This window comes from Rissa tridactyla, chromosome 2 (assembly GCF_028500815.1).
Source record: "Rissa tridactyla isolate bRisTri1 chromosome 2, bRisTri1.patW.cur.20221130, whole genome shotgun sequence".
Classification (NCBI taxonomy): Eukaryota; Metazoa; Chordata; class Aves; order Charadriiformes; family Laridae; genus Rissa; species Rissa tridactyla.
In genome coordinates this window covers 100,900,714-100,926,874 of record NC_071467.1, presented here as the reverse complement: position 1 = coordinate 100,926,874, position 26,161 = coordinate 100,900,714, and the positions used below count along the sequence as shown (strand labels likewise).

The 26,161-nt window shown below is 43.1% G+C and overlaps 3 protein-coding genes across 9 annotated transcripts in view; 2 read left to right on the top strand and 1 right to left on the bottom strand.

Moving 5' to 3' along the window:
* The window catches only part of GPLD1 (glycosylphosphatidylinositol specific phospholipase D1), a 26,396-nt gene extending 20,506 nt beyond the window's left edge, over nucleotides 1-5,890 (top strand). For 2 of the 3 annotated variants that reach the window (XM_054190636.1, XM_054190638.1), the window contains 5 exons: nucleotides 484-660; nucleotides 974-1,134; nucleotides 1,688-1,714; nucleotides 1,808-1,858; nucleotides 3,073-5,890. In XM_054190636.1, the coding sequence (XP_054046611.1) occupies nucleotides 484-660; nucleotides 974-1,134; nucleotides 1,688-1,714; nucleotides 1,808-1,858; nucleotides 3,073-3,150 (494 nt within the window). In that variant the 3' untranslated portion in view covers nucleotides 3,151-5,890. Of the gene's footprint in view, nucleotides 1-483; nucleotides 661-973; nucleotides 1,135-1,687; nucleotides 1,715-1,807; nucleotides 1,859-2,033; nucleotides 3,053-3,072 lie in introns of those variants that run through there. The other variant, XM_054190637.1, reaches the window with a different exon arrangement.
* MRS2 (magnesium transporter MRS2) lies at nucleotides 4,590-26,161 on the bottom strand. Of its 5 annotated transcripts, XR_008464752.1 has the most exons (12): nucleotides 18,826-19,031; nucleotides 18,329-18,402; nucleotides 16,848-16,884; nucleotides 16,109-16,221; nucleotides 15,469-15,642; nucleotides 14,690-14,820; nucleotides 13,887-14,003; nucleotides 9,721-9,873; nucleotides 8,467-8,584; nucleotides 7,551-7,664; nucleotides 5,444-6,455; nucleotides 4,590-5,342 (listed from the first exon to the last, which is right to left on the bottom strand). XR_008464752.1 is itself a non-coding variant. In XM_054190643.1 (11 exons), the coding sequence occupies exons 1-11, from the start codon at nucleotides 18,998-19,000 to the stop codon at nucleotides 6,345-6,347; spliced, it is 1,317 nt and encodes a 438-aa protein (XP_054046618.1). In that variant the 5' UTR covers nucleotides 19,001-19,031; the 3' UTR covers nucleotides 4,590-6,344. The 5 variants fall into 5 exon arrangements, 4 of the variants coding, with proteins under 4 accessions (XP_054046618.1, XP_054046621.1, XP_054046619.1 ...); XM_054190643.1 differs by having other exon boundaries at nucleotides 4,590-6,455; XM_054190646.1 differs by lacking the exons at nucleotides 18,329-18,402; nucleotides 18,826-19,031 and adding an exon at nucleotides 25,972-26,161 and having other exon boundaries at nucleotides 4,590-6,455.
* Nucleotides 25,343-26,161, top strand: part of DCDC2 (doublecortin domain containing 2) — a 70,876-nt gene continuing 70,057 nt past the window's right edge. The window contains exon 1 of the mRNA XM_054190641.1: nucleotides 25,343-25,677. Within this exon, the coding sequence (XP_054046616.1) occupies nucleotides 25,616-25,677 (62 nt within the window). The 5' untranslated portion in view covers nucleotides 25,343-25,615. The remainder of the gene's footprint in view (nucleotides 25,678-26,161) is intronic.

The following is a 26,161-nucleotide window of genomic DNA, read 5'->3' as shown; positions in this document are numbered from 1 at the left end:
ATTAGAAACAATCACTAATCACCTATAAGCACCTTACATGTAGAGTCCTCTCTACTATGCCTCAACTTCAATTGGTTTTTTTCTTTCCTTAAAATTAGCTTAGCAGCATTACTACTTTGCATTATTTATGTAGCAGTGATTGGCTAGTAGGCTGCATGTTTCTTGGAATTAAAACAACACAGTATTTTGTCCTTACTCTGGCAGTAGGTAGTAAGGAATTAGGAAAGTCAAAATGTAGAACTCTGTCTTTAACTTGAATTCGTTTTTCCCCTGGTACTATTGCTAAGAGATTGTTTCAATGCTAATTAGTGTTAATGCCGTATAACATTTGATCTTGTTTCATAAATTATATTAATTTTGTCCATGTTACGTAATGCCAGTATTTCCTGCTGCCAGTGTATTGCAAGAATTACACCTGAATTCCTGTGTCTGACGCTCAACTTCTATTACTTCTTTTTTTTTTTTTTTTTCTTTTTCCCCCAGATAGCCTGTCTAGGATTTCATTTATATCCTCAGTGCTGCACCAGGCAGGACAGGCTCTGCTATATGATCTGACAGACAGCACCAGGCCCTCTTTGCTCAGCACATTCAGCGGGGACAGGAGGTTTTCTCGCTTTGGAGGAGATATATACTTAAGTGACCTGGATAATGATGGACTAGGTAAAGCTTGAGCAATCTAGATCAGAGGTACAATATTTTACTTTTGGCAACAGGGAGACTGGTCCCATGCCTATTCATATGAAGTGCTAAACACAGTCTGCTTCCCTCAGTTACCTTGTTCCAGCGTTCCATCATGCCTCGTGGGGAGGCATCTCTAAAATCCCAGGCAACTCAGCCAGAAATTGAAACATTTTAACTGTCATCATTAATAGGAATTGGGGCACCTAGAGGTGTGTAAATGCCAACTCTCTCATGTTTTGTTTTAGCATTATTTCCTTTCTGATGTGTAATGTCATCCTTGTAACATTTGCAGATGAAATGATTGTGACATCCCCACTGCGAACTAACGATATGACCACAATACTGTTTGGGGGGGCAGCTGGCCGCGTTTACATTTACAACGGAAAGCAGGCATCCTCAGGGAATGTGACAGGCCGCTGCAAATCATGGATATCTCCCTGTCCCGAGGACTGGGTAAGAAAACATAAAATTGAAATCAGGACGTGACATCATAATGACAGCTAATTAATTACATCCAATACAAATATCTAGTGCATTCTGACTTGGTTTCAGACAACAGAACGCTTACTTCTGTTTCTGAATCTGTGTGACTTGGCTCCTCCTGTTCGTTCTTGATTTACTTTGCTGTTTAGGAGCCAGGGTTATTGCTGGTGAGGGACTTTTTAGGATGTCGGGTAACGGTAGGACTAGAGGGAATGTATTAAAACTAGAGATGGGTCGATTCAGACTCGACATTAGGAAGAAGTTCTTCACCATGAGGGTGCTGAGGCACTGGAACAGGTTGCCCAGAGAGGTGGTGCAAGCCCCATCCCTGGAAGTTTTTAAGGCCAGGCCGGATGGGGCTCTGAGCAACCTCATCTAGTGGGAGGTATCCCTGGCCATGGCAGGGGGGTTGGAACTAGATGATCTTTAAGGTCCCTTCCAACCCGAACAATTCTATGATTCTGCTCTCCTAGTGTGGTTCTTGCCACTGACTTTTTCTTTTCTCTTTTTGTTTCTTCTTCAGGCACAGTATGTACTGATTTCTCCTGAGGTAAGTGACCAGAAAACAAACTACTGAGAGAAATAAAAAAGTCTCACTTTAAAAAAACCTAACAGCATTATGCCAAGCAATGTTATTTTACAGGAACTATCAAGATTTGGGAGTTCTGTAATCACTGTGAAATCTGAAAGAAAGGTGAGAAAAATTAGTTGTTTGTTGCTTTGTAACATCTTTCTACCTCACTTGGCTATACTAGACAAGAGCTCACATATGTATCTTACTCATTTGCAGAAGTCTGAAGTGCTTTACGTAGCTAATCAAGTTTTAATTTAAGTCACTCTCTGAACTGGTAATTACAACCTTTTTATAGGTGGATGAACTATGACCTTGCCAAAATTTTGGCACCTGACACCTGAATTGAAAGAGATCACTTTAAAATGGCCTGAAAGCTAAACTACGTAGGAATCTGCTGAAAGGTTGCATGGTAAATCAAGCGTGGGTGCCAGCTGGCTTTACTGTTCATGCCAACCTGTATGCAAAGTGGATGCTCAGCTATGGAGTAAACCAGGCACCGAACCAACCCTCTCATGTAATGGTTACGGGCTTGCTGTCCTAGCTGTCGCTTGCAGTTCGTATCAAGAATTCCCAACCATAGAGAGGCCCAGTTCTTACCTGGATGATTTTGGATGCGTTTGTGTACTTGTTTTTCTTTGTTTCCCTCAGATGCCTATTATTTTTACCAAAAGTCAATCCCTATGTTTGTATCATGTGCTGAGGAAGCCTTTTTTTGGCTTGAAGGTTCCTTAGTGCTTTTTCAGCTGAGGGGAGTCCAGTGTTCTGCTTGCTCAGATATAACCTGTGTGAGAGCTGAGGCTCTCTTGTGTGAGTACAGAGAACGCCTCAGTACTAGGCTGAGGAGGTGTGCGACTGGTCTTCAACAAACGGTGTTTGACTTCTTACTGCTAAAACATGCAATGGAGAAACACCTGGAAACGTAAATGCTTATGAAGTAGGTCAGGGTGCATAATCCAGCACTTGAAACATGGGCATCGCTGATGGTTTCTGCATGAGGGCAAGTGAGGCCGTTCTCCAAGCTGTTGTGTTCCTGCGCTATGGCACCAATCCAGCCCACGCTCCAGCTTCAGCCGTATTGATCTTACAGTTTATATTGGAAAGAGATTTATTTGACTGGTTCCAGCTTCTTCCAGTTCTCCAAATAAAATAAAAGTCTGTTTGCCAAATCATTTTGTTAACCGCTATTCTGATGAGGAGAAATGAGAGCAACCCACCTCATCACATTTCTTTATCACACTAACGATATGGACAAAATCTGGTTTCCCTTAGGGAAACTTAAGGCAACAATGCACCTGCAGTTGCAGTTTTCTAACCCTTGTTCTGTATCTCTGCAGAAAGAAGTTGTAGTGGCAGCAGAGAGAAGTTCGGCGAAAGCTCGACTTGGTGGAAGGCTTTTTGTCTACTCGCTCTAGAAGTTCATGGTAGCCTTTAAGACCAGGGCACAGCTGATCTTTTAGTGAGAATCGCTGCAGTATCTGTGATACTTTCCTTAACCCATACAAACCAACAGACCACACGACAGCAAACTTTTGACAGACAGATGTCCCCGAGAGCTAGACAGGGTCCTAGATAAAGGAGGAAGGGATGGTCACTGGTTTTAAGTGAAGGGAAATACGTGCATTCACGGTGGTTTGGCTTACAAACCAACCAAAGATACATCAGTCATGTAAAAGCACAAATTAATTCCGTTGTGAGCAGTAGCATCCCTTAACCTAGGAGAAGCGCGCTGATCTGAAAACCTTTTAGAAGCCAAAATGAGTAGAAGGCTGAATTTTGGTACTAATATTTGGCTGTGTAAGGATGTTCAGTGATCACTGTCTTTACTGGTCAGATTTGAGTATTTTCTTGACAAAACCAGGAAAGAATAGCACATAATTTACAATTCCCCATATACTGTGATACAGACAGGGACTCCAAGATATCAAAAGTAGCTGTCAAAATAAGCATGGAGGAGGGGCAGCTCTAAGCCAGACAGAAAGGTGGGTGCCAGTCAAAAGGGCTTTTGCTTTTACACTCGTGACTGGAACTACTCTGACACTCTTTCTTTGTGTTTTCATGTAAAATTCCATGACCGTGGTAACTTAGAATTAACAGCTTTTATTGTTAACAGCATTGTCTTCAACTAATTAACACTGATTTTGTATGATGCAGGTTTAACAGAGTATGCATCAATTATCTATTAAACAGCTTGAGCAGCAAGATGTGATGCCATTATTACCAACACTAGTTTGTAGACTCGTATGTGTATGTTTTCTCTCTCTTGCCTCCTTCACAAATATAAAGTGTTATTTTTATTTTAATAAGCATTAGTCACTGGAAGAGCTCAGAATTCTAAAGGTCAGGCTCCAAGATGACACACCTCAACTTACCGTCTTTGGAATTGTCTCTCAGAGAGGCTGCTTCAAAAAAAAAAATAAAATGGCAAGGTGAACATTAGCTTGATGTATAAAGTATTCTGACGTCTATTTGGGTGACTTCACTTGCCCAAAGAGCAGAACACTTAAAAAAAAAATAAATATATAAATCTGAACTTTATGAAAGAAGTAGCTATAGAACTGGGAGCCCAGTATTTACTTACCTTACAAATCTGAACTGTAGTATGAGGCAAAACGAGCAGCGTATTTAGAAGGGCAGACTATAAAGAGTTTTCCTTTTTAAATGAAAACTGATGAAACCAGTATGTTCTGTAGCAATTCCATTCTGAACGTACAGCCTCCACTGGCTTTTTTTCTATGTATGATCTCAGAGCGATTTTATTGCACATGAATGCATTTTGATTTACCTGAATTGTAAGAAAACCATTAAACATTTGCATACGTTTGTAGAGAGAAAGGCAGTCTTGTAAAAGATGTGTCATCCTCACAGTGCTTTTATTGTGCTTTAAGTCAGTTATGTACAGAAAAAGGAGTCAATACAGTTCGCCGAAGCCTCTGCACTAAAGACAGTGCTTGGAAAGCTTACGTGAAAGCTTCCCAAACAGCCGCACCAACACATTTCAGTCCTGACCTAATGCAACTACATCTTGCTTGAAAACATCAGCATCCATGTGCCTTCATGCCCTGGGCTTTCCTGGGGTTTATCAGCCAAGGTAGGTGAGCCGTTGTTTTTTTTCCACTGTATTGCTCAGTTTAGAGGTTTTTTACATCTCTACCTGCTAAGCAAAAAGGCTGCAAAAAATTGAGTTAAACCCCCCTCAAAAACATTACAAATCCCATTAATTTTCTCACCTTCTCATGCCTTTTACATCCGTAGTTGAAGTCACATACAGAGCAAGAACAACTGTTAGAAAATTACGTAGAACCAATTAAACCAAGCTAGCATCGCTGGCCTGCATAATTTTAATTTATGTACCTTTTTATTTCCATTTTTGACTTGTTAGTCCTGAGTAAAAATGTTCACAGCTACAGTTACTGTCTTTTCAACCCCTGCCAGTAGAGTGATTTATCTGGTGGCACCTAAGGAGCTACTCACTGGATGTTACAGAGAGGTTAAAAAACCCCAAATAAGCAACAGTTTGTGACTCGATATAGAAGGATTTCGTGTTCCCTCTACAGACTGAGAGAAGCCAGTGGAGAACTACGCCCTCAGAGTTCAGAGACAAGTCCTAAGAAAAAACACAAATAGGGGGCATAAGAATTTTACTCCTTCCTTCAGTCCATCACAGGACACCAGGCTTCCACACCCTTTACTAACCCGGCTACTTACTGTGATGCAGGTTAGCCCATGCTTTGTCTTGTCTTCTTGGGGAGACGAGAGAGAAAGCAGAGTCCAGTTTAAGAGGAACCAACAACCAGTCTGGTGATTTTTACCAGCATTTGAACCCAGTCCTTTTGACAACACAAGGAGCTGTTAAACTGCAGCTGTATCAACGCGTGTTGAAATAGTGGCAGATGGCACGCGCAAGTGTGCATTACCAACAGGCCTGCTTTTCCCCTTACTGAAACCGCATGCGTTTTGGGCCTAAATTAATTGTTAAGGAATACCCAAGATAAGTAGCTGCATTTCAAAGCCTGTTATCGCTTATTTAAAATAAGGGAAACTTATTTCTGGTTACTGCCAATTTAGAGGTGGTACTTCACAAGAGACGGAGGTATGCTTTTTGCTTTGAAAAATCTGTTCTCTGCAATTAAATATGGCCTTAAAAAAAAAAAATCCATCAAAAAGGCCACCTTTGGGGTGGATTTTTCTTTGACATTTGAAGTCAGATTCCTAAATCTGCAGCTCAGAACCACAATTATTGATGAATGCTGTCATCCCTAAAGCTGAAAATACTGTTCTCTCTAAGGCAGGCCATTACATGAAGGAGTATTTGACAGAAACACTTGAAATGCGAATGCCCCCAAAATAAGTACATATATGTGATAGAGAAAACTAATGGAACATACGTGGGGTGGAGGTGAGGCTACCGTGGAAAGCATGTCACTTTTCCCTGTGTTTGTCTCCTTTTGTGTGAGCATTAAAATCTCACCGTAGGTTTTTGGCACAAAATATATATTAAATTAGCAAGTTTAGGAATTCTTACAGTTTTCAGTAAGGAAGAACAAATGCGAGGAAAGTGTCAAAAGTCCACCCTGTAACAGTGAAAGTCTCTTAATTCCTGCTGTTCCTATTGGTTTGTTAATGTGCTTCTGCTCAGCCCCAATGTTTCTGCTTTAAGGTTGTTCTTTAGCTCCACTCTTCCAGCTGCTGGTTGGGATTTTTTCAAAACTGCAGGAACCTAGGCAAGATACAAAATGGCCTGTGATTACATGAGAAGCTGCTCTATATGCAGCAGAAAGAAAGTAAAGCTTCACAGAGGCCTGAACCCTGGTATTTCTCCTCTTATTTTCAGAACACTGTCTCCAGCTTCTCCCTTTCAGTACATATCTCCAAGCCACAGTCAGTATGTGCTGGACTTGGTTTTGAGCAACGCTTGAGGATAACACAGTTAGTTGTAGCTGTAGGCAACAATCCACAAGGAACTACTTCCATCTGCCTCTCAGTGGCAAGGGAGGGGAGGGACAAAGGGGAGTTTATCTGGGTCTCCCTTTCTTTTGTCATTTGTAGCAACTTAACTTTTGAATCCACTGATAATCCCCATCATAAGAGTGCAGAACAGAGGCAGACAATACAGTCCCCCCAGCTTTGACAGGAAAGGGTAGTCAACAGGGAAAAAGACCCATACAAAATCTTGCTAATCTGAAGATGGTCTCCTTGGAAATCTTCATGCAGCTCGGTACAATAGGGCTCGACAATGCCATCAGCATCAATGGCAAAGACAGCTGCTATGCACATGAGGAGCCGTCACAAACTTCAGATTGGGGGTCAGGACATCAAAACCCACGGCATCATTCTCCAGAGAGATGTTACAGCTAGTATCTGTCCATTGTCCTTTTATCTTTACCTTCTCTTTTACAAGACAAGGACTAGAGATCCAGAGTTAGCACCTGGGTGGGAGGAGGAGGGCAGCATCTGTTATATCCCTCTCTATGAAGAGACAGCTGCGGCAGCTGAGAAGGCAAATTACAGCTGCTTCTACCATTACCCTCACCTTCCCCTGGGCTGCCAGGTGAAAGTAAACACAGCACGTCTCAAGGAACAGCCCACAGCTTCACTTCTGGCAACAGTGAGCAGTATCTTACTGCTCAGGTGTATTCTTGCCAGCGCTGGGGCTTCCCACCTCATTCAATCCAGCTCCTTTGTCACGGAGCAGACACTGAGCTGAATCCCCCCATGCTCTGTGGCTCACCCCTCTACAACGGCTTATTTCCTGCTTTAGAAACAGACTGCACATGCAGAGTCTGGAGAAGAAACCCTAGCCAGTCATACGTACGTGAGGAGGTAGTGGAGGTTCTAGGTGCCGCCCAAGGAAGGAAAGCAAGCGTCGCCATATCAGACCGCTTCCCAGAAACATAATCCCTGTCACCAGCCAAAATATCCTCGGGTCCTACTGACAGAACATTCCCATTAGTCATGCAACGCTCTCTTCAGAAAAGGGATCATCCAAAGACAATCTCTCACTCCCCACCAGGGTTCTCTTTTATGGGAGGAAGTGGTAAACTCTCTACCACCAACAGCCAAGCCCTACCTTGGAAAAAGGGCTGTTTCACAGCAAAGCATTTTATTTAGGAATCACCCTAGTGTATTCTATTACTGTCCCATGCAGTTTTCCTTCCTTCATCAGAAGTCTGGAAATGCAACCCTTCTATTTAATGGATTTGGAAAGGAAGAAGTCTTTGCTTTATTTTGGTTATTTTTTATTTTAAAGATAGCAGGTGCAATTGTAAATTTGTATCCCCCAGTCTGCACCCCCTCAGTCTAGGTATAAACATGTAATTGACAGTAGAGTATTTCCACTGGTGCGCTGGAGATGCCCTGGCTGCTTGCCAGATACCCTTCTATCTGGAAGACAAAGCTGGTCTTTTCAGAAGAACAGACGATCATTAAAGAAACCTTAATACTGCTTTAAAGTCAGTCCTCATACAACCACAAATTTGTCTTCCCATTTCTTTACTATGGACATTGCATAGAAAAAAGGCTGCAATACCATGCAGTTACCCATACAGTAATTTGCTCACAAAAAAGTAACTGCATGAACACATGAATCACTGCACTAAATTACGTTCACATACTAATATAAACCTGGAGCTTTACCTATGGAAAGAATGAAGTTGTACCAAATATAAAATGCACTATAAGAGTATGGTCCGTGTTTTATGTCACTGATATAAGCAGCGCTCGTTCCTTACCTCTTCAAGAGATGACTCCAAGTTCATACCAAATGCAACTCCTATGAGTCCAAAGAGAGAGAGAGAGAATGTCCCCATAGTCAGCTGCAAGTTCAGTCTCATCATCACATTACGGTGGCTAAAGAAGGGAGAAACATCTGTAAGGGGAACCCAAAAAATTGGATTTGCTGCCTAAATTCTCAAATTCCATACAGCTTGCCCTAAAACCAAATAGTGAAAGAGAGGAAATCATGCTGGAAATTAGGCAACCCAGTATAAAAGGGGCTATAGTTTTGAAACTGCTGCATCAGGATACCTCTAAGGCAGCAGGTTCTGCTTAATCATCAGACTTCCCAGCATTGCTCACTTCTTAGAGGTGCATATACACAGAGTAACAGTAAATTTTCACGGAAATTTGTGTTCTTTCACCACGAACTGTCTGGAATTTATATGTCCATATTCACAAGAAAAGAAAATTTACTGTTACTTTGCAAATTAATATACTTTAAAAAAAGTAGAGTTGGTAAATGCTGCAGACTATAAACTTGAGCCTTTTTTGGCTCAGTTGCAGCCAAATTCTCCATTTTGGAGAATTCCATATTCAGGTCTTCCCCAAAAGGATTTTTGTGGTTTCCTGATGCAGCATCCACCGATTGCTTCTACAGATAACTCCTCAGTAAAGAGGAGAAAGAACATTAAACACTGACCTCGAAGACAGAATGGCATGTGCTTGCTAATGGAAGCTAGAATTATTTTTCAGTAAGAAAGCTGACTAGTAGTGAAAACTGTCGCATACAGAGAGAGAGAAAATACTCGCTCCGAAGTTATTCATTTTTCTATCACGCCACAGAGTGATAATGCAACTTGTACTGAACACCTGAGTAGCCCAGCCAGACTCTTAAATCATTCAGTTTTGCTGAATTAAGAGTAAACTTTCCCGAGTAGAATTTTATTTTGCCCCTAAATTTGCAGAAATTTCCTTTAGTGAATAGCTCCCCAGAAGGATCTAGGAGAAGCTTGGTTTCTCCTGCTAGGGAAAACTGATGCCTAGCTAGAGAGGTTTTACACATACTAATTAGTGTGTCTTGTTGCTTTGCTTTATCCAGTTCACTGATAAGAAAAGCGCAACACAGTTTCTTGTGCTGTGACTGCAAGTGCATTCAAACCCTCATGGAGATGGAATTCCCCAACTTTCTTTGTAGGCGGATTTGAGAAAGACTAGAAAGCATTAAATTCTGCTTAGCTTTTGGTAGTTCAACAGATAGGGCAGCTAACCTGTCCAGGTTGATAAAGATTATGCTTTCTGAATCATCAATCAGTACTCTGAGCTCACGAGCTTCATTTGCAAGATCTTCTGCTTGTCTGTAATAGTTCTCCAGCAGCAGCTCCATTTCCTCTGCATGGTCAATCCCAGATGTACTCTCCTCACTGTGAGCAACAATTTTTGTTTTTCTGGTTAGCTACATGTTGGATAGAAGTGTACTATTGATGTATTAAGACAAGGCACATAAGTTGTGGGGAGGAACTGACAAAAGTGCTGTCTGACACTAGATCTCAAAATCCAATCCTTCCAGTGAGGAACTTCCATCAATACCAACAGCTTAAAATAAAAGGCATATTTGTATATCTATGAGCTGATCAGCATAGGCAATCAATTATTTTGAATAGAACAGTTAACATTTGATATGCTCAAGCATACACACCACCACAAATCCTACTTTTTAAGATACTAAAAATTTAGTTATATAAATTCTATATTATTTATAAAGTTTATATTACTGTAAATGTTTATATGAAGTTATTATGAAGTGCTGATAATCTTGAAAGGAGATGCTTAATTTCTTGGTGCCCTCAAGCGGTGGAAGCTGGTAACACTGCAGTCAAAAACTCCAAGAATAAAACATAACCAAAAGTCAATACACAAACAATTATATGGTGGGGGAGATGTTTTAGGTGTATGTTAAAATAGTTGAGTTGTAAGGTGTTTCAGCTATACACAGTAATTGCTGCAAAACGTTTTGGGAACATGAAGCAACTGAATCACTTGCCAAACTGTTGGAATGCTTTGTTTTGTTACGTTGCACTGTTACTTTTTTGTGTGTGTGTTTTGTTTTTATTCTTTATTTGAGAGGGAAAGCTGGAATAGGGACATACACAAAAGTTACAAAATCCACCCTCATTCTCATTTCACTTTCTACATGTTAAAAAAAAGTGTTTGCCCATGGAAGAGGGGTTGGAACTAGATGATCTTCAAGGTCCCTTCCAACTCTGACCTTTCTATGATTCTATTCTATGATTCTAAGAGCAAGCATCAAATGGAAGATGCTGCTCTCCTAAGTGAAGTCTGTTTGAGAGACTTCCATGTTACTTCATGGTCCAGCTTCTGTTGCAGCAGCCTTCTCTGGGACAGGTACGTATGCTTCTGGCAGTGTACTGAATTGTTCCGTGTAGATGGAAGCTGAGGCACCTGAGATCCAGAGGATCTTGGAAACTAGCAGCACCACCAGGAAGATTCTTCATAGCTTTTGTGGTATGACCTCATTTCCCTAGAGAGACTAAACTTTTTAAAGAATCTCCTCCTGGCATTGCTGTTAAAGGAACCTCTCCAAAATCGTTTTCCAAGAAAATAAGTGACGTGTCTTAAGAACCAACCCAGTAAGCTCCCTGAGGACCTTTAACGGTGCCCCTGGTTTCTCTCTTATGGGGCAGAAACTTTGAGTTAGCTAGCCTTTCAGACCTTAAGGTTTTTACTGCATGCAGATGAGAGGAGCTGCAGACTTGGAAGCCTTACAGCACTATCTGCTGTAGTACAGATTCAGCTCAAGGTCTTATTTGATGAGTGTCTTTACATCAGCTCCCTTGTGGATATACAAAGGGAACAACAGGCATACGGACTTGAAAATAACTGCCACCTGATCTGCTTTCATTAACTAGCCTCCATCTGTCTCGTGAGTCTTTGACAGTCTGCCATCCCTTCACACAAAGATACCATGTCTGCCTCCTCCTGTCTTTCTGGGCTCATCTCACCATTCCTGCTGCAAATGATCTCTGATGGCACCTATGTGCCTAACTGGGCTCCTCCACACCTTGTCAGGCTTCTGGAGTTCATCAGATACCACACACCACCTGCATCAACCCTGGAGGCCAAAAGAGCTGCCCACACGCTGCCAGCCTGCCTGTGTACATGCTGTCGTGGCTTGTGTTTCGTGGTGTGCCTCATGCATGGACTGCCTCACTGCGTTCCGTAGCACAGCTCCAGTGCTCTTTACACAACCTCCCACCCCCTCTCCCACCCTTGTGCAAAGGTGTCTGAAAGAAGGGATGTCTTCAGGTTTCTCCTGACGTAAGAGTGTAAGATGACCTTGGTATCTTCCCTGGATGTTCCCTACACATTGGTTACCCTGAGGCAAGAAGAGATTTACCAAGCAGCTTGTATTTGGTGGCCTTCTATGAGGTCACAACATCAATAGACAAGGGGAGAGCAACTGACATCATTTACCTGGACCTGAGCAAAGCCTTTGACACTGTCCCGCATGACATCCTGGTCTCCAAGCTGATAAAATACAGGTTTGATGGACTGACAATTCAGGGGATAAAGAACTGGCTTGGCAGCCGCACCCAAAGAGTGTCTGTCAATGGGTCCATGTCCAAGTGGAGTCCCTCAAGGATCAGTACTGGGACCGGTCTTGTTTAACATCTTCGTCAGCGACATGGACAGTGGCACAGAGTGCACCCTCAGCAAGTTTGCCAACGACACCAAGCTGTGTGGGGCGGCTGACACGCTGGAGGGAAGGGATGCCATCCAGAGGGACCGTGACAGGCTGGAGAGGTGGGCCCATGCCAGCCTCATGAAGTTCAACAAGACCAAGTGCAAGGTCCTCCATCTGGGTCGGGGCAATCCTAAGCACCAATATAGGCTGGGCAGCGACTGGCTGGTGCTGGTGGACGAGAGGCTCAACATGAGCCGTCAGTGTGCACTTGTAGCCCAGAAAGCCAATTGTATCCTGGGCTGCATCAGGAGAAGCATGGCCAGCAGGTCGAGGGAAGTGATTCTCCCCCTCTACTCCACTCTCGTGAGACCCCACCTGGAGTACTGCGTCCAATTCTGGAGCCCCAACTACAGGAGAGACATGGACGTGCCCGAATGCGTCCAGAGAAGGGCCACGAGGATGATCAGAGGGCTGGAGCACCTCTCCTATGAGGACAGACTGAGAGTTGGGGTTGTTCAGTCTGGAGAAAACAAGGCTCCGAGGAGACCTTATCTTAAGGGGGCCTACAAAAAAGCTGGTGAGGGACTTTTTAGGAGGTCGGGTAATGGCAGGACTAGAGGGAATGGATTAAAACTAGAGATGGGTCGATTCAGACTGGACATTAGGAAGAAGTTCTTCACCATGAGGGTAGTGAGGCACTGGAACAGGTTGCCCAGAGAGGTGGTGCAAGCCCCATCCCTGGAAGTTTTTAAGGCCAGGCCGGATGGGGCTCTGAGCAACCTCATCTAGTGGGAGGTGTCCCTGGCCATGGCAGGGGGGTTGGAACTAGATGATCTTTAAGGTCCCTTCCAACCCTAACAATTCTATGATTCTATGATTCTATTAAGTCCAAAGGAAGGCCGTGAGCAAAACCAGGACGAAGACCAGCAGCTGGCTCAGGAGCAGTCTGGAATTCAGAGCACTCCCGATATTGCTCCAGCAGATGCATTAGAAATGCAAAGCCAGTGCCGCTTCTGGAATACTGAGTTACTGGTGCACATTTAGACTAAGCTCTGCAGGGAAGGAACTACCTCCTGGTTTCAAACATACATGTTATCTGATATACATTATATTTTTGCTTTTTAGTTTTTGTTAAAGTGACCAGTGCTGCTGCTGCTGTGTCCAGTCTTTCACCAGAATTTGAGAGTGCAATAGGACTATTTCAGCATGTACATTTTTCCTGAAATGCTGCTCTTCAGGTGCACAAGAAGACTGCTCCAGGGCCTCTTTCCTTCAGGTTCTACTGGTGAGCAAAAAGCTAGAAGCAAGGTGTTCAGAACACTTCTAACAAAGGAAGTGTGGTGTCTGACCTATTCTACACAAGCTTTAAAACCTGCCTCTTCATTTCTTTTTGTGAAAATGAAGAAAATTCTCCCAAAGTGTTAATTTGCATTGAAAAATAACATTTACTTTTTTTCCTCCTGACATCCTGCTCCCATCCTATTACACACCAGATGAGCTGGCCTGTTATGCCAAGAACTATTTGAAACTGCATAATATGACCAGTGCTAATGAAGTCCCTCTCCAAAATGGCAAATACACTGATTTCCAAAGCAGCACACATTAGGGCTTAAAAAAATTAGAAAGCCTTTTTCTTTCTGCTTTTTGGCAGGGAACACCCAGTTTACTGTTCGAGTTCTCCTTAAATGCAACACACTGTTAAAGAAGCATGTGGTTTCAAAATATACATACAATACTTGTGGATCAGTCCATTTAGATAGACAGAGCTCTTCTATTAACTCTTCTTCATCTAAGATCTCCAGAATTGTTTCTTTGAAAACTTTAAGATCTGTTTCCAGTTCTGACAAGCTGAAGAAAGAACAGGCAAAAGGTCAAGTAATCCCCACTGGCACCAGTGCACAAAGGTAATCTCTAAGTGAGTTTGCCACCAGCAGACAGAGTGGCCAGGGAAGGCTTCCCTGCAGGGTTGTAAGAGTTCCTTCAAAAAACTCTCTACAGGCCACACACTTAGAAGTGGTAGTGATCTGTCTGGGGACCAGGGAGCTACAGACACACACTAAAAGGGATTCAGATGTGTTTTCTGGATATATTCGTAAGTTGGAAAAAACAAGCACTCCGTAAGCACGTGGCAAGTGCGTATTTGTACTGTCATATCAGAGAGGCTAAATCATGAAGGTACCAGTGTATTACTACTAGTAACCTTAAAGCATAGATCCAAAGGCTAATCTTGTTTTACTTAATGGGGAACATTTTCATGACATCATTTTGTTCTCTTAGGTATTATTTTGTTCTGTCAGATGCTATTTAAGAAGCTTGACTGTATTTCTGACAGTTTGGAATAGATTTCCCTTTTCCTGTTTCTCCCCATATCACTAGGTATTTCGTATACCAATTTTTACATTTACAAATAAGATGCACAACCCAGCATTACAGTAATCTAGGAAATTAATATTAGATACAGTTTTTCTAACACTTCATCGCACATAATTTTCTATGGTCACCTTCTAGTCTCTTCACGGCTTACTCTTATTTACCTCTTGCCATTTTGCAGGAGAATGTGTAGTTTACTCCTATCCACAGACAAAAGCTTGGGGTCCACTAGAGCTTCCAGTGTCTCAAGGATCTGAGGCTGCAAAGTGTTAAGTCTCCCCTGCAGTTTGCTGATCTAGATAACAACATGATCCTTCATAAGAATTAAAGCAATCCCTTTACAATGACTTGGGCAACTCACTCCTGCCTCTGAACACAGATTCACAGTAATAGGCAGTTAACACAATCTGCTTTCCAATACCCAGGAGATACTTGCTATAGGGACAGCACTTACAATATTAAGCCACTGCAAAATACAGTATTTTATAAACATGATTTGCACTGAACTGAAACCCAGTGCCAACCACACCAAACACTCTTTGTCTAGAAATGTCATATTACCAAGCATAGATTTTTAAGCATAGCTCGAAATCATTATTTGACTCCTGCCCAAGAGGACAAAAACCTCAGATCTTTTGTGTGACTTCCATTTCAGCTACAGTATGTCTCTAGAAAAGCACTCTGACTTGTTTTTTAATTGTCCAAATGATGGTGAAGCCATCACATCCAATTAGCACTTTCTTGGGAAGGGAATGGGAACACAAATACACACAAAACCATAAAAACTAAAGGAACGAAAATGAAACCCAAAAAAGAGCTCCTACAGTAAAAGCGGAATACATATACAAATGTGTATGCATAAATATTAACACAAGAACAAAATCATACTGTCCTTTCTATGAAGCAACAACTTCCAAAACAATTTAAATATGAGGTAACTCACCCGGTACTGCAGGATTGCTTCTATGGCTCGGAATTCAAAGGGCAGGGAATATGTAACTAGTTGACCTTCCCCAGCCAGCTGAGATGCTAGTTCATTGAAGAGCCAATGTTCCAGATTTAAATTACGATAATCTAGTATCAGAAGAAACTCTGGTGTTATGACAGCCTTCAAGAACTGAAAAAGACAGTACATGTAGGAGTCGGGAAAAAAAAAAACTCTCTGAAGATTTCTCACAAATCTATAGTGCATTTGATAATTTAGGCTTCAGTAAAGCCCCTCTTCAAATGTCTTTTCAGGCAGGAAAATAACAGAATCTCATGCTAACTGCAAACTCGTGGCTTGCCCATGGTTCAGACACAGCACTGTGCTAGTGGTGGTATGACTGAGAGGAGGCTCCTTGTAAGATTTTACTTCTATAACAATGTTAGTAATGTTTCTCCTGTGCTCAACTAGGAAAACCGTAATGAATATGTACTGTTGGTAAACGCATACCTCTAACTGCTAGGTAGAGCTCCAAAGATACATTTACTGCCAGACTGCATGTCATAGAGAGCTGGTATTAAAAGAACCGTGCGAGAAAATGCAAGTGCAAGGCTAAGACACGGATCAAGTTTACACTCAGCTATAGGGAAGCCATTACCTCCATTCTCATGATGATCCTGTTGTTCCTAGTTGCAATGCTCATTAGGTGTTGAAATCTTAGATCTCGAGCTTGAAGACCCAATTCCTGGTACAATTCCGTTTTCTTCTTTTCTATCATAAAAGTATTTTTAGATAAAGGCATTTAAGGGACAAGCATATATGCTGTGAAATTACGTTTTAGTGTGTCTCTAAGTCCCGCAAAAGAAAAAAAGAAGCTGTGCTATCTTTAAAACAGTTTTCTCCTATTGATTCCTCAATGCAATTTATTTTCTACGAAGTTTAGAAGACTGTATCTTCAGTGGAAAGAGAAAAAAACTAGATATAAGTGAAAAAGTTGTCCATGACAATTAATTTCACATCAGAAACCAAGTGACTCGTTTGAAAAGCACATATAATCCTACAAGAAGCAAAAGGCAGCGAAAGTAGCATGCTGGTCGAAAGGGAAAAGACAAAGTAAAAATGACCTTCCTGTGAGAGACGGCACAAGTTACGTTTAAAATATTACTTAAAAATATACAAAAATTGTAACAATAAAGATGCTATGAAGACCAACAGAAAGCAGCAAAACAGAGGAAACATTGCAACATCCCCAAGAAACACAGTGAAGTATCCCAAATATAATTTTCTACCCCATGTAGATTCCCAATTGGACAACTGGACAATTGTCCCGTTTGGACAAGGGAAAAAGACAAACACACACAGCCAACCAACCAATCAAAACCACAATGAAAACTCACCAAAAAAAGTAGCGTTTCCTTCTTTGTCAAGCTTCATCTAAAGGAGTGGAAAAAAAAACATTTTTTTGACAGAACTTCTATAAAACAAGTAATCAGTTTCTAAAATCGTTTGCACTTGCCTAGAAGTCAAATGGAAGATACATTATGAAGAAAAATCAACTTTTTATGCCCTCTTTTCATAGGTCATGCCAGTTAAGAAAACTATTGCACCAAATTACCATATATTTCACTGTTTTTGTATACACACCAAACAAAACCAGTGTCATCTGCATGACCATGTTGCTACATAAACCTTGGGAAGGAGGTGATCTACAGAGGATCAGACTTAGGATAGAACAGCATAGACTATGTCAGCTGGAAGGGACCTACAATGATCATCTCGTCCAATTGCCAGACCAATTCAGGGCTGACCAAAAGTCAAAGCATGTTATTAAGGGCGTTGTCCAAATGCCTCTTCAACACTGACCAGCACGGGGCATCGACCACCTCTCCAGGAAGCCTCTTCCAGGGTTTGACCGCCCTCTTGGTAAAGAAATGCTTAAACCCCCCCTGAGGAATGCAGCTTTGAACCATTCCCACGCGTCCTATCACTGGATACCAGGGAGAAGAGATCAGCAGGGCATCTTACATTTTGGATTACAAATTTTGCTATTTCCTCTAGAGCAATCTGAAAAATTTACAAATAAAATTTAAAAAGTAAAGAATACCACAAATTGGGTAGTTAGGCCATGTGCCCATGTCAACTGTTGCATTAACATACTATTCAGCTAGTAACCTCCATCTAAATCCTTCTTTCTTAGCACCTGTCATTCAGATTATCATTTAACACATCTCCTAGTAAAATGATTTTATTGGAAAAACTGCAATGTCTGTTTTAATGAGAAAGTTTGCTGTTTTGTTCATAAACCGTAGCTTAATTCCATATTAGTGGCTTTAAAAATAACTTTCTGTGAATTAAACATACCTAAGCATACATTCCAGTAGATCTGCAACAAGGGTTACACGGCCACAAGGACCTGGCCGCATGCACCTTGTTGCAGAAAGCTTTTCTTTCTCAATAAGGAGGCCTTACGTTCCCTCACGTGCACTAATAATGTCAATCAAGCAAATGGCTTTCAGAATAATTTTTAAAAGGAATACATAGAGAGCTTGTTTTTCCCCAAATCCTACATTTGCTTAGAACTGCAGCTACCAAGACACAGGAATAATATTTCTAAAAGGCACTGGCAAGCTTTGACAAGCTTAACAAGAAAACTTTTGATTGCATCGCTGGTAAGAGTTGACCTGCTTTCGCAATTAAAGCAAGAGAACTTCCAGCAGATGCTGGATCTTCGGAAAACATCTTGATTAATGCTATATATCATAACTGGTCCTCAAGTCAGAATACCTTAAACCAGCAACTTAGAACCAGGGATGTTCTACGAGAGACAAATCCATTTGCACAAGCCACCCACGTCGTGGAAACGCCTGCGCCTACTTACCACTGCAAAAACAGGAGACACACTGGCTAAGGTGGCTTGGGAGGCCTCTGTTGTGACATGTTGATAAAATTTACCTGAATAAAAGACAAGACATATCTACTTCCAGCACGCTGCACTTTACCTTCAATTATGCCGTGCCCTGCTATAAGCCACCCACGTAACGCACCGGCACCAAGAACCACCGACCATGAGAAGGCCCCTACGAACTTGACACCGGCCCAGCAGAGCGCGGGCAGGCGGCCGATGCCGCACCGACTGCGGCTACAGCCGGGTTGGTTTCCCAGGCCCCGGCCGGGCTGTCACCCTCCCTCCCTCGCTCGCTCGCTCCTTCCCCGCCCGCGGGCCGGCACTGCGAGGCCTGCCGGGGCGCACAGGGGGGCGGCCGCCGGGGCCTGCCCGCAGGGGCCGGCCGGCGGCAGGCCCAGCCCGACCCGACCCGACCCGACCCGACCCGGCCCGGTCCGGTCCGGTCCGGTCCAGCGCACCCCGCCGCTTACCCGCCCAGCGCAGCCCCCGAGCGCACGGCGGCACTGCCACCCCCGCCGGCCGGCCCGGGCCCCGGCCCCGACCCCAGCCCTGCGGCAGCCCCAGGGCGGCCCTCAGGCGGGACCTGCCGCCCGCCCAGCCGCAGGGGCGGCCCAGTGCGCGGGGGAGCAGTCCGGCGCCCAGCATAGGCGCGCAGGCCCCACGCAGCGAAGCGCCCGGCCCGACTCCCGGCGCGCAGCCGCAGCGGCGGAGGAGGCGGGGCGGCGGAGGGGTTACCCCAGCCCAGACGGGGAGGAGCGCGGCCGCCGGCGGCTCGGCCGGAGGCGGTGACACACGGCGCGGGTTCCGGTAGCCGGCAGCCACCAGCTGGACCGCAGCTCGCCCCAGGTGGCCACCGCGGCCTATGCGGGTCTGCAGCCCCGGCGGTGTCCCCGCAAGGCCGGGCAGCCCCGGGCGCTGCGCCCGCCTCCCGAAGTTTGCCCCAGCGCGTTCGGCCGCTTGATGGAGATTTTTTTTTTTTTTAACTTTTAAATGTGGGGTTTCTTTCAAGCGTAGGACAATTCTGTCCCCGCTAAAGGTCTTGCAATTAAATTTCCTTGCCCTGCTTGCTGGTTGGTTGCGATTTAAAAGTTTAATTAGTAACACACCAGATTCTGCTGTTATATATTATTTTTAAACTACAGCTTTCACGGGCCGCAGGACAGTGCAGATGGCAGGGGTAGCCCCTCTTCGGTTGGTTCTGATACAGCATATAAACGGGCATGAAGGCAAAATCTCTTCAAGGCCCTGCAGCAGGATGTGTTATCAGGATGTGCTTAGAGCGCTCATTATTACTACTTAGCGGGGAAATGAAAGGAAGTGATTATGCTGTCAATGAAATGACTCGCGCAGTAGGGGCTGCCCCGACAGGAGCGCGCAAATCTAAACGCCACCCTGAACATGGGTCTGATTTTTTAAGATGAGGTGGTTGGGGCCAAATTCTGCTCCAGGATGGGCTGTGAGTTCAAGGGATGTCACCTGAGGGCAGACACTGTCCCCCTCCTTTCCGACACCTTGTCCCTGCGCGTTTGTGCGGGTGTCTGCATGCACGCACATCAACATGCACAGCTGAGCCTTTGCTCAATGTGGATTCGCATGTACAGAATCAGAAGGACAGTTTACACACACTTTGCACAAAGATAAATGACTTCACAAGGAAGTAGTTAAATTTAAAAGTTCCCTAGTAGTTACATACAGCACGTACGTGTAGACCGAGGCCATCAGAGGTTTCCAGTTCCTGGGTAAGCACGCCTGAATGCAAATGTTGGCCCCCTTTATACTTGATAAAAAGCTGAAATCTACTTAAATGGAGTATTTTAGCTCTAGTTTTGGATAATCACAGCAGGTGGCAGTATGTACAAGACTAATTTAATACTCTCGGATGTCAGCAATACTTAAACCAAATTTGGAAATACCAGACAGCACAGAAAATACCACAGGAGAGCACGAAACACACATGCACCACTGCTGGCAACTTAAGCTAGGGAAGCACCTGCAGACTATCTGCACGAAATTTACATTTAATGAATCTGCAGTAAGTTCTCACATAGCTGACATATCACACTCTTCAATAAAAAAGGGGAAAAATACTGGGTTGATCTATTTGTTTTCCATTGTCCATCTGTTATTCTGGCTGCTTATGCAACAGAAGTGTTGGAAATAGGATGACATAACTTCACACCAGATATATATTGATACGAACTTTGATATGTACGATATAATAGGTTAGTATACCACTAAGTATTGGTATTGTATCTCATTATAGCTGCATTATCAGTCATCATCACAATTGTCTGGAAGGGCAGACAATAAGCAAATACCACCTCTGTCTTTAGAGGTAAAGGCAACACGCTGGTGTGAACTGGCTGCCAGGGACAAGTGATGAAGCACAGATAGAATGTCTAATTTTATACTGCTGCTGACAAAAGATAACTGGAGATCTAGAACTGCCATCTATTTATTGCAGCTTTAAATACCAACGAGCTGCTTGTTGCCTCTGCTGTACCCACATGTCAGCTATCCTGTCTGTCCTGCAGTGCGAGCTTTGGGAGTAGCTTGCTGTATTTCATCAAAAAAATAATGGCTCAAGCTCATCTGTTTGTTGAAGAAGCTCATTAACACAAACGGGCATGATGGCTGTTTTCCATTCAGCCAAAATAAAAGTCTAGCTCCTGCACAAGCTTGCTTAACCACGAAATTGCCATCCAAAACACAAGCTATTTTGTGAGATTGAATTACGTGAGCAACTAGTTCCACTGTGGGCTGAATGTCAGTGCAGACGAGAGGGACTGGTCCGACTGCAGCTGGGCTACGTGGAAAAGAAAGAGCAAGAACACCAAAGAAAAACACAGAGAAAGAGAAGGTAGGTATCATCAGAGGAGTCCTTATAAATCTCTACTGAAGAAAAACTCAGAGAACTTTTTGGTAAAATTATGGTAGAAAGGCATATAGATGTCTCTCTACAGAAAAATTATCTCCCAGTGTATGATTTGTACATTTAATCAATTCTATATACAAAGATGTGCCTGAACCTGTTACCTGTTTCTTCTCCTAAAAGAAATGCTCACAGGAGCCCCTTTTATTCATGCTGAGAAAAAAACCCAAACAACAAACAAAAACCCCCCCAGATTAACCAAAAAAATGTAAATTTGCTTCCAGACAGTAGATGAGTGTGTAGTGGATGATCAGTGCAGCTGAATACAAATAGAGAGAAAAGGAAAGACCCCATAGAAAACTTAAAAAACATAACATTCTTATTTAGAATAATTTCTCTTATGTGAATGAATCAGGAATACTCAATTGATAATCTCAGGCGCCTTGATCACAGGTAGCCACAGTAACACACTGACAAATCTTTGCCTAGAAAGGATGACTTCACTTTCATTACTCTATACAAGGACCACATGAAATATATTTTTCAACTTTTTCTCTACTTAAGCTAACCCCCTGCTTCTCTCCATGGAGAAACATTTCCTTATGTGCCTCTAAGGGTTTGCCAAAACTTTTTCCCTATGTAATCCTTTATCCTCTCAGCTGTTTCAAGAATACTACATGAGCAAGAATGTTAGAAAGGGCCTGTGTCACCAAAAGCTATAGCTCAAACTGTGATTGTCTAACGCCTTTTTTTTAAGGAAAAATAATTGTTCCTGGTATTCTAAGGCACTTTTGATCTGGCAATTGTATAAGTAGGGGAAATTGTTATGACATGGGTTTTAAAATTTACAACTGCATCAGTAGTTTCTTTGTTCCAGTTAGTGTGTGTGCATGAGAGCTGAACCACCCAGTGTTTGTGTATTTTAAAGTGTCAATGCAGACAGTCTGATTACCCCAGAATTACAACTGGGAATAAAGTGGCTGCTACTGCTTAGTCTGGTTTTTAGATAAGATGCACAAAGTTGTAGTTATTCAGTGTGATTCTCAGCACCACATGCAATAGAACAAGCTGAATTTCATTCTCTGTGCTCAGAAACTTTATCCTTTTCCATTCTGTCCATTCTGTCGGTCTTTTCTTTGGCATTAGGACATGTTCCTGTCTCCATGACCTCATGTCTTGCTGTCACTGAGCCTTGTTGTCAGGGTCCTGCAACAAGCTGCAAAAATCTTTCCTGGTCCTGAAATGGCAGAGACCTCACAGCAGTTTGCTGCAGAAAAAAGTGACCCTATTTGATGCTGTGTCGTTATGCTGTGCCTCTGTTCTCATCACTTCCCCAACGTGTGCTTGTTACGGGACCTCAGGTCCATGATGTGATCCTGACACACGACCTGACCAACCTGGTCTCATGCGTCAACCTCAAGTAACATGAGAGGTCTGACATTGCTCCATCATATACAGATTATGTGTCTCTGCATGTATCTTAATTGTGTCAGTGGGTTCAACAGCTTGTCTCGTTACTGCTGAGAATGGGATAGGAGATTGCTTAGGAACTGAAACAATAGTTTCAGAATAAGAGGTCAGGCCCTGGAGAGGCAAGAAGGAGCAGATTCTCATGGGTGAAGGCCCTGCTATCATGGGCTGAAGTGTTTGAGCTTTTCTTAGCTTTCAGGCGATGGTTGTACTTAGGCAAGATGGAAAACGTGATGACTTTATACTGTATTGGAGACACTCCGGTTTTGCTTTGTTTTGTTCTTATACTGAAGAAAATAAAATGTTTTGTTCTGAAAAGGCTGGTGTGGGCTTTTCAGACTTTGGTGGGCTGACAGGCGTGGTTGCTTTTCAAGGACTGAATTTGAAAGTTTTGCCTTAAGAGCAAGAAAACGGTGAGATTCCACTGCAGCACAAATCAAGGGATAGTAAGCAGCTGAATCTGAAAGATAAAGTCTTTAGAGGCACAGCTATTAGCTGTGTAAAGGTTAAACTATGGGCAAAATTCTGCATTGCAATTCTTCAAAGGATTCGTAATGTACTCCCAGTTTTGGACAAAGATTTTGCCCACCAGTTCTAGACTGCTTTAAGCCTAGCAGTGCTCTGGTACCATTTAAGGGATATTTTATTGCAATTCACAAAAGTGATTGTAATTAGCATGGCCATAGGTAAAGACCAACAGTATTTTGGAATAGCGCAAGTGTCAAAACGGGTGCATGTGTAAAATACTCAGTAGGTTATTCCTATGCCAAAGATGTTGTGTGAGTGCAAATTAGGCTTAAGATCACCAGAAGTGGTAGACCCTGGCACAAAATAGCAGACAGTTGACGTATCCACTACTTGATTGCAGAATGGTGTGAAGGTCATCAGCATTTTTTCTTTTACACATAAGCATATTTTTAATACAAATGTTCATTTCAGGTTGCGCTACATCAGTGTTAAACAGTATTAATTCGAGGATGGTAAATGCTTGGTTCTCGGCTTTATTAGTTAGAAGAAAACCAGCAACAAGTAAAGAAATGTAACTGTTAACCAATAACAGTAGCATATTTGACTTCCCTCACCCTGAAATTACTCTTTTTGTAATGGTTAACTGCCCTGTTGTAACTCACAGCAGGGGGGTAATTTTCCCATCAAAGGAGGTTAAGATAAAAGAAAAATTCCTTCCATCACATGTGTTGAAATCCATTTGGAAGAACAATCATTACACTAAGCAGTTCCAGGCAGGAAGGTCTAGACCAGTTTTAGTCTCCAATCAGGGAAAACGGGGGCTGTTAACAGAATTGTTTGAATTTAAGGCATTTTCTGTTTCTCTCGGGTTTTACGGCTTCTTGTACCCAAGATGTGGTAAAAATCCAGTGGAATCAAAGTCTCTGTATTTTATTATGCAGGTTTTCCTGGAAAGAGCAAAGCAGACGGCATTAAAAGGTATAGCCAAAAGTCATGTCCCAAGCATGCCTGAAGTGTTTTCAAGTAAAGAAAACTTATCTGTAGTCAGAATTTGTTTGGACACGTTAGAGACTCATCTGTTCATTGAATAAGCCCATAAGATGCATACTTGATTGATTTTTTACAATATTTAATAATCTGAGTAGAATAAAAAACCCCTAGTATTCTGATAATGCAATATCTAAAGTTACTTCCCAAACATTGGACAGTCTGGAGATGTTTGGCTGGCAATTAGCAAGGAAAATGCAGTTTCAAGTGGATCATTTGTTTACAAAGTTTTTAAAATAGTCTAAGATGAAAATGGTCTCAGGATGATTTAATGACCTGATTTAATTTATCTGTGAAACCTAAGGAGTCTTTTGATGATGGTAGAGGTTGGATCTGGTCCTTAATATGTATATTAATATTTTTTATATATGCTGTATTGTATCTGCTATGTAGAATTATAGAAATTGACTTAGGAAAGAGTGCAGCATTAACCCAATTTGACTTGACTTTACATTCTTTGAACGACAAATGTGTTACTTCACATTTTTTGTCAATTGTTTTTGTTTTATTCTGTTGGTGTATTTTTGTTAAAAATAAATTGTGCCCAAGTACGTTATCCTGATTTATCAGGCTACTGTTCATTCGAAATACTGGTGTATTTTGAATTTGAGCTTGGTTTAGTGGGGAAAGTCACCTCTGAGTCTGATTAACTGAAATTATCCAGACAGAATTGCAGGTTTGGGCCAGCTCAGCAGAAGTGATCCTGGATTCTTAAGAGAACAAATTATAACAGACTCACTCGACCAAAGAATAACAGGAGTACTGAAAAGCTTTTAAATATTTCAGGAATGCAAATAACTACATAATCCTACCCAAATACTGGTGGAACGCACTGTAGTTTTGTATTGCTAGCTAATTTTGCCCATTCAGATGGTAGGGTGGGGGAAAAGCACCCAAACAGTGCCCGTAACATTTTACATATCATCTCAAAAAGACATTCAGAGGGCATCACCTTAGTAGGCACATTAAAAAAAAAAGTCAATTGCCTTTACACACATGCAATTAATTTGTGTAGTCCAAGAGCCTAACTGCAACCCCACTAATAATTTTTTTTTCCCTGCAAGATCACAGCCCAGTTTTATTTCTGAATTGCATCCAATGTAAACAGCAAATGGCAACAGGTGACCTGGAGCAAAGATCCAGCTGTCAGGTAGGATTTTTAATAACTGACAAGAAGGAAAGTAAGAATGGAATAAATAATGGTAGGTATGATTTTTCAGTGGTTCGTTTGCTTCGTACATGGACCATCCTGCACACACAAGTGGCAATTCTTAGATGTTAATAATAAACCAAGGGCAAAATGAGGCTCCAAATAACTAAATCTCCCGCGGAGAAAACATATATCAGAACGACCAAAGGAAGACGGACAAGAAGCCACGGTAGAGAGCCTGGAGCAGCCCCTCATGTTGCAGAAGCCGCCTTTTGGTGAGGGCTGTGGCTTGCCCTCGCCTCCACACCGGGACAGGTGCCTAGGAATTTCGTGACCTCGATCTGGAAGGCTTAGTAAAAGTCTGTTTTATTCTTTGGAGGGGGAAAACTGACTCCTTTAGTAAGAAATCCCAAGAAGGGGTGGCCAGGTGTGAAGGAAATAGGTGTTTTTCAGCCACCCTTGTCGCCCGCCCCCCCCGGCGGGGCCGAAAGCGGCACATCGGCGGGCCGGGGGCCAGGCCGCCGCCTGCCGCCGCCAACTCCCGGCCCTCGACGGCGGGCTGGAGCCCCTCAGGGGGACAGACCGGCGGGTGCTTAATCCCGTACTCACCGACACGCCTGCGAAGGGCAGGGCAGCCGCGCCTGGGGGGGTAACGGCCCCTCGCCGGCAGCGGCCCGAGCCGCCATGTCACGGTAGCTCCGTCTCGCCCGGCCCGGCCCGGCCCGACGGCGCCGCCAGTGCCCGCTGTGGGAGCCCTGAGCCGGCCCAACGTCTCCCCGCCGCCGCTCCCTCCTCAGGG

What these genes read in the sequence shown, in the direction of transcription:
- MRS2 (XM_054190643.1), bottom strand. Translation starts at nt 19,000, where the DNA reads ATGCTGGGCGCCGGACTGCTCCCCCGCGCACTGGGCCGCCCCTGCGGC. An exon ending in GGATCATCATGAGAATGGAG is followed by an intron (nt 15,643 to 16,108) that starts GTAATGGCTTCC and finishes TGTCTTTTTCAG; the next exon opens with TTCTTGAAGGCTGTCATAAC. An exon ending in TGGAGTCATCTCTTGAAGAG is followed by an intron (nt 7,665 to 8,466) that starts GTAAGGAACGAG and finishes TTCTGTCAGTAG; the next exon opens with GACCCGAGGATATTTTGGCT.